Here is an 11,204-nt window from a genome sequence, read left to right on the forward strand (position 1 = left end):
CATGTGAGTAACTGACATAGACTAAAATATGTTGTATTGTTCTGAAACAAATTATCGTTCTTCTCCCTAGTAACTTTACCTTTTTTTTATATTTATATTTAAGTAGCTGTTTTAATGTTTGAAAATATCTCACATAATACTGTTTCTTCCAGGTACACATAAACATACAAGTCATTTACCCTCAGCAGCTAGGCACCTTCAATCCTTCTGTATGCATTTAAGTTTGTGGCTGTGTCTACATGAGATGCTACTATGCAGTGGTTACTGCGCATTTATTTATTACTTGTATAAATGCACACAGTAAGCTGAGTTACTACTTAGCAGTGCTGGCAAATGCCTTTTTTGTGGCACTACTGTGCAGTAGCCTAATATGACTGCACAGTAGCATTGCATAATGTTTTTTGCCATGTGACACTATTGCACAGTAGCCTAGGACTACTGTAATGTCAGCATCTTGTGTAGATGTGACCTATAAGTAGTTCTTTTGACTTCCTATGGCTTCAGTCTTCAGGCTTAACTAGTTTCAGGGAATAAATTAACTCCTCTCTCCCAATAAGAAGAACATTTTTTGCGGAGTTGGAACCATAGATATAGTCTCAGTTTTACATCGGTAAAAGGTGAACCTCTTGAAAGGATATGTAGGAGGCATCAGACAGCATGACTGTGATAGCCACTAGTTATGCACTGTTTAGGCATAGAGGCTGCTATTAAAGACATTAAAAAAGAAAAATGATGCTTTAATTTAAACTCAGCACATTCCTGCACTGAGCTCCGCACATGCCTGGAAGAGGCAGTGACTTATTTGGACCCATCTCACCCAATGTTTGTATAGATCAGGAGCTTTAGTGGAGATTTTTTGGTGCTTTTATCTAATTGCTAAATGAATCAGGTTTAGCTAAAAGCACCAACAAACCCTGTTAAAGCACCCAATCTTTACAATGCTGCAGAGTTGGGTAGAAGTAATGCTCTGCTTCTTTTGGTAAAGCATTTTTAAATGTCTGCAAGCAGCCTAAAAGATGCAGTCTCCTATCAACCGTCTGTTACTTCATAGAGTGGAAGGTAGAGAGTCACTTCCCCCAACTTTCTTTAGTCAGTTCTGTGCTCCTTGTGCCTAGACCAGATTTCAGGACTAACATGGATAGAAGGGGAGTCTGGCTATGCTCAATTAGTTGTTTTGATAACCATCCACTGGTGAAGGAAAAGGCTATTAGGTGGTGTAGGGTGTGCCCTCTGTCTGGGGAAAAGCTTGAAAGACATAGCTCTCTCTCTCTCTCAACTTCCAGTATACGTTTTGGACTCCCAGTTGGGGAGACAGGAGACTAACCTTCCTCCAAAAGAGTTATGTAGTCTTCTTTTTAAGTTATCTATAACTTCAGTTCTTCCTTCTTTCCTCTCAAAAAGAATACTACAGCACATATAAGGTGCTGGAGCACCATAGAGAGCATAAGAGTTCTGGGGACCCAGGCAGGATTCCAAATTGGGAAAGGTATACTATCCAGAGGTGCTGCGCAGGGAGAGGAGCTGAAGGGCAAGAAGAAGGAATGACCTTAAGAAAGAACATAAGATAGATGGGGAGCTTTAGAGAAAGTAGAGTTACTCCAACATTTTGCAATGGATTGGTTTTTAAGACACCTAGTAAGGATTATTTGGATAAGGGGGGGACCAAACTGAGGGAGGAGATAACAAAAGAGGTGTTCAGAGAGCTTTTGTTGGGTCTGAATTAATTCAAGTCAGCAGGGCCAGAAGACATTCATCCCAGGATCCTGAAGCAATTGGTAAAACGTATTTCAGAGCCCTTAGCAATGACCTACGTGAAGTCATGGGAGATAGGCCAGGTACCAGAGGATTGGAAAAGGGCCAACATAATGCTCCTCTAAAAAAGGAAAAAGGAGGACCTAAGGAACGCCAGACCTCCATAACTCCAGTTAGTCTCACCTCAATACTTGTAAATTTACTGAAGCATATCCAAAAGAGGACCATTTGCAAGCATCTGGAGGAAGAAAGGCTGACCATAAGCAGTAGGTCTGTGCAAAGCTTCAGTCACTGATTCTATTCAGTGGAGATTCGGCCCAATTTGGTTGCTGAATCTTCAAATCTGAATCAAATCAGGAGACCATTTAATCTCTCTGAATCGAATCAGAACCCTCCAAATCAATTGGGAGAGATTTGGAAAGATTCAGTAGTTCAGACATAGACACAGCTTTAAATGTTTTTTCTACATACCTCAAGGTAGCAGGTGGCTTGTGAATGGTGCGATGGTGGGGCAGATGGAGTGTCTCACAGGAGTGCAGGGGGCTCCCCAAAATGCTTGGCAGCAGACTAGAAGCACTTCCAGACCACTTCTGGATCCACCGGGGAGCATGCAGGGGGCTTCCCCCATGCCTTCCCAGATTGGTGACTGGTTTCTCCTGGTTTTGGGGGGGCACCCAGGGTCCCCCCATGGCTGATTGCCAAGCCAGGGAGGTGCAGGGGAACGGGGACCAGCGCACTCCCTAGTGGACCCAGAAGTGGACCGAAAGGACTTCCAGTCCACTTCCAGGTTCACTGCCGAACATGTGGGTTCCCTGCCCCCATGCTCCTGTGGAATGTTCCATCCATCCCAGGGTCACAGCATTCATGAGCTGTGCTGGTACCTGGAAGTATGTAGAAAAAATATGTAAAGCTGTGTCTATGTCCAAATCACTGATTCTCTGAATCAGCATTGAATCTTCAGATTTGGATTTGGCTGAATCGAATCGGGGACAGTGATCCAAATCAACAAATCAAATCACTGTCCTTGATTTGGGCCAAATCCGAATCCGAACTGAAAGGGCCCATTTCACACACTTCTAATAAGCAGCCAGCATCAATTCATGAGAAAAAAATCCTGTCAAGCAAACTTGATTTCCTTCTTTGACAAAAAATCTCCTTGGGTGGATGAAGGGAATGCTGTGAATATAATATATATGGACTTCAGTAAGGCTTTTGACAGTCCCACATGACCTTATCTTTAAGAAATGGAGAACTGTGGGTTTGGTAAAACTGCTACAAGGTGGATAGATAACTAGCTCAATAGCCACAAGCAAAGAGTTATTATTAATGGGTTCGTGTTGGAATGGTTGAAGCTTCTTGAGCAAGTATAAAGATGACATAAAAATGTGAAGGATTGCAAATATACTGGAGGATGGAAGCACAATTTAGAAGGAAATCACCAGATTGGAAAGTTGGGCTAGAGCTAACAGGACAAAGTTCAGTGTGGACAAATGCAAGGTGCTACACCTTGGGAAGAAAAATCAAAAACACAAATGCAAAATAGATAACACGTGGCAGGATGGCAGCACTACAGAGAAAGATCTGGGAGACTTGGTAGATCACACACTCAGAATGTATCTGCAGTCTGATGCAGCCACAGAAGAGATTAATGTGGTTTGGTGGTGCATTAATAGAAGCATTAGTTGTAATACATGGGAGGTGGTAGTGCCTCTACTCATCACTGGTTAGGCCTCATCTGGAGTATCATGTGCAGTTCTGGGCTCAACAAAGGGCATGGAAAAGTTAGAGAGAGACCAGAGGCCATAAAGATGATAAAGGGTTGGGAAAGCAAGTCATACAAGGAAAGGCTGAAGGAGCTAGGTTTGTTCAGCTTCCACAAAAGGTACTTAAGAGAGTACATGATAGCAGTCTTCAAATACTTGAAGGGCTGCCACACAGAAGAGGGAAAACACCTTTTCCTTCATGCTTCAGAGGAGGGCACAGAAAACTGGCTTGAATTTGCAGCAAAGTAAGTTTAGATTGGATATTAAGAAAAACTTCTTCACTGTTAGAATAGTGAGGCAATGGAATACACTGCCTAGGAAAGTTGTGAACTTTCTATCCCTGGAGATGTTCAAGAAGAGCTTGGATATCCACTGGTCAGGGATGATCTAGTCATAGCTATGCCTATTTTCTACTATGGATATTTCCCATGCTTCTAGGTTCTGCTTGTTGTCCCCACCCACCTCCCCCCTTTTCTGCTATGTGTGCACGGGTGTTTTTAAGCCTTCCCAGAGGCATTGTGTGTTGGCTACAGCCAATGATGGGGACTTCAACTAGGGTGTGCCAATGCTCCTGCTGTGACCAAAGCTGGAGGTTCCTGGCTAGAAGGTCTTGCCACCCTACTCAGGGTCAGACTGATTACTAGGCCTGTGCGAGTCGGCAGCGATCCAATCTAGCTTCGGATCCAGCCGATTCAGATGGCCGTGATCCAATCCAGAGCTCTGGACCGGGTTTCCGCCTTGATCCAGCCGAAGTGGCTCCGAAGCTTCGGAGCTGCCTGGGAGATCTGGCCATAGGGTATAATGGGGAATCAATGAAATATCTATAACTTTGTTGGTTTTTTTTCCAATTTGGATGAAACTTGCAAGGATTGTAGCCTCTGCTGAGAGCAGGAAGTCTGCCAAGTTTCAAGAAGATCGGTGCAGGGGTTTGGGGGGAACTGTACCCCAAATTCATGAAAGCCAAACTCATGTCACTGCTATGTGTTACAACACGGGGGGGGGGGGGGGGAGGTCAAAGCTGCAGGGGTGGTAGCTCATACTGAGGCCACAAAGCCTGACAAGTTTCAAGGAGATCGGTGCAGAGGTTTGGGGGGAACTGCACCTCAAGCTGTGGACAAGCAAAACTCATGCCATGGGTGACACTGTGCGCGCTAAGGCGCAGCAGGATGACAGCTGCAGGGACGGTGGCCCCTGCTGTGATGCCTGCCAGCTGTCAAGGAGATTGGTGCAGGGCGGTTCTGGTTTCTGGGACCCTGCACCCCTAGCTGCTGACAGGCAAAACTAGTGCAGAGACTGTGTCTGTACTGGGGCAGTTGATTGTCTGTATTGAGACTTTCCTCTCCTTAGACTGGTTTTGTAGGTGCTAATTGCTGCTCATTACGTCATTATGTAGTAGCTAGGTCCTGTGTATTGAGCTGGTCCCTGAGTGAATCATGATTGATTGGTGACTGGTAACACAGCAGCTTAGCAGCCAGGCCTGCAGCTGTGTCTCCCCCCCTGCCCCAAGACAGACAGTCCCACAAGCACCCACGGCACCACTTTTGCTTGTCTGCAGCTTGAGGGGCAGTTCCCCCCAAGCCCCTGCACTTATCTTTTTGAAACTTGGCAGGCTTTGTGGCCTCAGCAAGAGCTCCCATCCCTACAGTTTTGACCCCCCCCCTCCCCGTGTTGTAATACACAGACGTGACAGGAGTTTTGCTTTCAACAATTTGGGGTACAGTTGCCCCCAAACCCCTGCACCGATCTTCTTGAAACTTGTCAGGCTTTGTGGGCTCAATAAGAGATACCACCCCTACAGTTTTCACCCCACTATGTTGTAATGCCTAGACTTAACATGAGTTTTGCTTTCAAGAATGTAGGGTACAGTTCATTTCCTATTTAAAAAGAAAAACAAAACTTCCATCATCCTTAGTAAGGCTAGTTCTTGTTACATAATCGTTTTTAAAATGAAAACATGGAAGTCAAGGTGTTATTTCTGCCTTCTTGGGTGACACACCAGGTGCTGATCCAAAGACCTCCTCTAGTGAAAACATCACCCTTTAAAATTCAAGCTGAAGAAATGCGTTTTCTAACCAGCCTTTGTAGGAGGCTTTCACCCTCTGTGCATTCAGCACCAATGAGGCCCTAGAGACTTTTATTTTTTTTTTAAATTTGTTTGAACTGGTTTATCATTTTAATTTAGAGCTTTGAGAGCAATGAACTTTGTACATTATTATGGAAATTCTAAGTATTCTGATGGCCGTGACAATTCTCATTGCAATATTCTTTATTGTATTTCTGCAGGGTGGCGCTGAAGCTTGGGTATATCTGCCTCTCAAAAACTATTCAACTTGACTAGAATGTCAACAAATGTCCTTTGGTCACTATGCAGCATACAACTTGTAAATAAAATGTCACCATCTTATGATTTTTAGACTCCATTGTGAGTCAGGCACAAGTCTGTTGTATTTCTAACAGTATGGTCTGTTTCTAACATCCCACTTATATTTCTGCACAAATGCAGAAAAAAAAAATGTCTGTTAGGAATCACACTGTGGTATCTGAGTTTATCTTCCAGGGATTCACTAGCTTTCTGAACCAGCAAGTTACACTCTTTGTGGTGTTTCTGGTGATCTATGTGATCACCCTGGTGGGGAATCTGGGGATCATTGTTTTAATCAAGATTGATCCCCAGCTTCATACTCCCATGTACTTTCTCCTTGTTAACTTGTCATTTGTAGATTTCTGCTATTCAACATCTATCACTCCAAAAACCTTGAGGGACATCCTGCTAAAAAAGAAAGCTATCTCTTTCACTGGATGTTTTGTGCAGATGTACGTATTTATTGCTATGGCAACCACTGAGTGCATCCTCTTTGCGTTAATGGCCTATGACCGTTATGTGGCCATCTGTAGTCCCTTACTCTATACAACCTTCATGTCCCACAGAAAGTGCATCAAAATGTCAGTTGGGGCATATGCAACAGGTTTCTTGAATTCAATGATACATACCATTTTTACATCCAGTTTATCTTTCTGCCACTCCAATGTCATTAATCACTTCTTCTGTGAAAGCCTCCCTCTCCTCAAGCTCTCTTGTTCTGACACTAGTTTGAATGAGATTATTATTTTCCTTTGTGCTGGGTTGAATATGGTGGGAACACTCCTCATAATTCTGAGCTCTTACTCTTATATCCTCTCCACCATCCTGAGGATCCACTCTACCAAAGGCAGGAACAAAGCCTTCTCAACCTGTGCCTCCCACCTGGTGGCTGTCATTATATTCTATGGTACTATGATCTTCATATATTTACGACCCAGTTCCAGATATTCCCATGATCAAGACCGGGTAGCCTCAGTCTTCTACACAATGGTGATCCCCATGCTGAACCCCTTGATTTATAGCCTGAGGAACAAGGAGGTGAAGGAGGCCCTGAGGAGAGTGCTGAGGAGGAAAATAGGTTTCCAGGTACTATGACTATTAACAAATCCTTAGGATGAACTCAGTTTTATATTAAATTATTTAACAAACAATTGCTGGAAATGAAGGTACAACTTGAACACAAGTCTGTAATTATTCCATGGAAGTGTTAGCAGTATCTTTACATGTACTTAAGTTCCCCATTTGTGCAATGAAGAAATTAGCACTTACCTAATGGCTATGAAAATAAATATCATAAAAAAGACCTAGTTAAAAACGTAGGTCTTGTACTGAGACCATGGGCCAGATTCTGTTCTGCTTACTAAGCATGTAAGTGGATTTAGGTACCAAATACAACTTTATTCTATCCTGATCAAGTCCTTGAAAACCAAATTATGTAAAATGTGAGCGGGTCCTCTTTCTCCTCACTTATTTTTTGTGACCTAAGAGTCAGATGGTGGCATGTTATAGAAGTAGATGCATTAATGGATTTCTGTGGATTGAGTGGAATAGAATAGAGTCAAATTTAAAAGTCTAACTCCACTTAAACTTCTCATAGGTAGAACAGAATTTGGCCTCTGAGATGCTGGAGTGCAATAGTATCTCATTTTTTGTTCAGGATCCTTATTTGCTAGCAGAACAATGACAATAATGACATATTTATTGTAACTTTTGTTTCTATACTGCAAACAGGAAAATATTTCTCTCTAAGTTAGCAAATAAAATATCCTGCACAAAAAACACACACACCTACAGGCTTGGCAACACCAAACTGACTAGCATCACAAATGAAAGAGACCTGGGGGTAAAAATTGACCACAGTATGAATATGAGCTGGGAGTACGATGCTGTAGCCAGTAGGGCAAATAATACTCTGGCATTCATCAACTGATGCATCTCCAGAAAAAAACAAGGAAGTGATTCTTCCACTCTACTCAGCACTGGTGAGACCACAGCTGAAGTACTGAGTCCAATTCTGGCCACCACACTTTAACAAGGACATAGAGAAGCTTGAGAAAGTCCACAGAAGAGCCACCCGTATAATCACAGTCTTAAAAGGCAAGCCATACGAGGAAAGGCTGAGGGATCTGGGACTCTTCAGCCTGAGGAAAAGAAGGTGGAGAGGGGACCTGGTAGAGGCTTATTGCTACACTAGGGAAGTACATCAAAGGCTCGGTGAGCAACTGTCACCATGGCACCTGAGGGGAAAACCAGGAATAATGGCCGCAAACTCCTAGAAGATTGATTCAGGCTCAACATTAGGAAAAACTTCTTCACAGTCAGGGTGTCCAGACTGTGAAATGATCTCCCTCCAGAGGTGGTCCAATCACCTACCCTGGAAATCTTCAAGAGGAGACTAGACAGTCACCTTGCTAGGGTCACTTGACCCCCTGTTACCTTTCCTGCTTGGTGAAGGGGGCTGGGCCCAATGACTTTCTAAGGCCCCTTCTGAATGAAGCCATTAATTTATGAATCCACTGTTAACAGGAGGAGATGCAAGAACAAATAAAGTTAAAATTGCAGCCAGAAATAAACATTTTTATTAAACACAAGTACAACTTTCACTTAATTAGACTCATTGTCAATATCAGCAGGAAGGTTAACAGAACTCTAGATATTAAGATCTACATCTTCACATGTACCCAACCACTTTATACAGTGAGAGTTACATAGTTCTCTCTCCTTGATGGTGTAAGTGGCTCCTTTGTTTTACAAATTAAGTGAATCAATAGGGAAGACATTTCTACACGAGTAAATAGAAATCTTGAATAACAATAAAATGTGTCAGTTCAGCAGTGTTGTCAGTTTAATATTTTTCATGAATGATAGGCATTGCTTATTTGTTAAATAAATAAAAACTTTATTGGTGGTGGTGGTGGTGGTGGTGTGTGTGTGTGGGGGGGGTGAATCTTCTTTCCTCACGCCCTAGAGTACCAATATGAACATTCTTGCTTTCATGTAATGTTGAAATATATACATCTCTATCTAATTAGGGACATACATAAGTAATAACACAAATAAAAAAAATGTAACCTGTGCTAATGCTGAGAGATATTCTGTCTCCCTCCAATGGCTATACGGTACATAGAGATTAATAAGTAGGATAGTTGCTTTGAGCTAAAAGTCGTTGCTCTTTGGCTCAAGCAATAGAGAATTGCAGATGTAGAATTAAAAATTACAGATTTAGTTTTATATGGTTTCATTTGAACTGCTAGGAGCCTCAGGACAAATTTCTTTAGTCAATGGGATTTTGCAATACTTGATAACAATATGGTGGGACAATATAAGCAAAGTTGTTTTATGAGTCTGCCGCAATCTTTAGAGAAGCAAGGATTTCTTAGAGTGATATCTTTTATTGGATCAACTATGTAGTTAGCCAAACTTCTGAATGTAAGAAATTCTTTGTAAGAAGCTAGAACAGTTGAAAAACCATCACAGTTCTTACCAGTTTGGTACTAAAGAAGACCACTTGGTAGAAGTGATTCTTACAGAATCTTGATGAGTCCTTTCTTTGTGTTTCATGCACCATAATACAAGGATGGCATGCTCAGAGTGTCTGAGCATAGAGTTTTATCTCAGTCAAAGGCTAAGCCTTTGAATATAAGTATTCCTTAGGGATCAGATCAAAACCCAAAGTTATCAAATCACTGATGCAGTAAACACTCTCACCTTAGCTCTTGAATGGGAATAAAGGAAACCCTCACTATTTGCAGGTTCAGCATTCACAGTTTCAAATATTCACGAATACCAAACCTGCATTTTAAAAACACTTTATAGACTTACAGGAGCTCCTTGGGAGCTACGCGTTTGCTGCTGCCAGCCTCCCGCCACTGCTGCTGGGCTCCCACCATCACTGCTGGACCCATGCCACTGGGGGCACTGTGTTCATGAAAGCAGACTGTGTTCATGAACGCAGTGCCTTATTCATTAATTTCACCATTCGAGGGGGATACAAGAAAATATCCCCCATGAATGGCAAGGGTCACCTCTAATGTGGACTCTATTGGCTCCACAAATAGAGGAGGTAAGCCTATGACTGAGATAAAACTCTGCACTCAGCCAGTCTGAACATGCCATCCTTGTATTATGGTGCATGAAACACAAAGCAAGGACTCATCAGGATTCTGCAAGAATCACTTCTACCAGGTGGTCTTTTTAATACCAAGCTGGTAAGAACTGTGTTAGCTTCTCATACAGAAGACATCCATTCTGAAGGATTTACCGTGCTGGCTTCATCATGTTTATAATACTTATCTCAATATTAGTGGCCAGAAAATGGCAGTTAGAGGTTTACTTTTGGGAATCAACCTGTAGGTAAAGTAGATATGCATTAGAACAATGGTCCAGGGCAATGGCAAGGGTTAATTGATTTCTTAAAAGCCTGTTTTGTGACAAAGTTTCATCAAGGCCCAATGTGTCTGACACAGCTAAGCAGCAGACACACAGGCTGAGAAACTGAAGACATGTTCCACACTGTTCCATAACATGAGATAGGGTGAAAACAAGTCATAGTGCCCAATTGCAGAGCCCTTAGGATTTCCTATTTTAGGGAATGGACCAAATTAAGAGAAGACCAGAAAAAGCCCAAATTAGGATGTGTGTGTGTGAGGGGTTTGTGAAACAAAAGAATATGCTGATAGGACAGAATGTGGACAGTATGACAACTACAGAGAGACCAGTCAGTGATGCCCAAGAATGAAGAGTCATCAGAAGGAAGAAAAGATACAAAAGGAGGGATTTTAGAGCAGCAAAATGGTCTCTAAGAGGGGAACCAGAGGCCACCATGGACAGAGGGCGTACCACCAGCCCATCTCACCCATCCCTTTGGGGGGAAATGGGGGGCGGGGGGGCTTGGCCTCCAACTTCCAGACTGCTGACATCTAATGTTCAAGAAAAAACCTCTGGGTCAAGCTTGCATACAATCCAGACTTACCTTCCCACTGATGACAGCTCTAGGACCAGTAGATAAAGAGTTGTTTGTGTTATTTTTATCTGATATCTCTGTGTAACAATAAAATTCACCTATAATCAAATGGAGAGGTCATGGTCAGTCTGAGGGTTTGGGTCCACCCAGAACAAGGTATCTGGGTTGTAAATCCAGTGCCAACAAATATGAGTTGTGCAAATACCCAGCATTTTGATACCAGGTATAATAACAGGAGACACAGTGTTGTCTTCCTCTGCACTGTCTAGTATATACTGGGTGCATTTACATGTGCCCTTATGGTGTTGTTGTTACTCTGCTGTCATTTAGTACTTCCTTTTGGTACTCTGCTGTCATTTAGTAC

General features: G+C 42.6%; 1 protein-coding gene across 1 annotated transcript; it reads left to right on the forward strand.

Annotated features, from left to right (window-relative positions):
- The first annotated feature begins 6,003 nt into the window (after positions 1-6,003).
- Positions 6,004-6,990, forward strand: LOC102563480 (olfactory receptor 5F1-like). Its single transcript, XM_006262105.2, is given in 1 exon segment — positions 6,004-6,990. A coding segment is annotated over 1 exon segment (978 nt). The 5' UTR covers positions 6,004-6,012.
- Positions 6,991-11,204: the final 4,214 nt, after the last annotated feature.

This window comes from Alligator mississippiensis, chromosome 2 (assembly GCF_030867095.1).
Source record: "Alligator mississippiensis isolate rAllMis1 chromosome 2, rAllMis1, whole genome shotgun sequence".
Classification (NCBI taxonomy): Eukaryota; Metazoa; Chordata; order Crocodylia; family Alligatoridae; genus Alligator; species Alligator mississippiensis.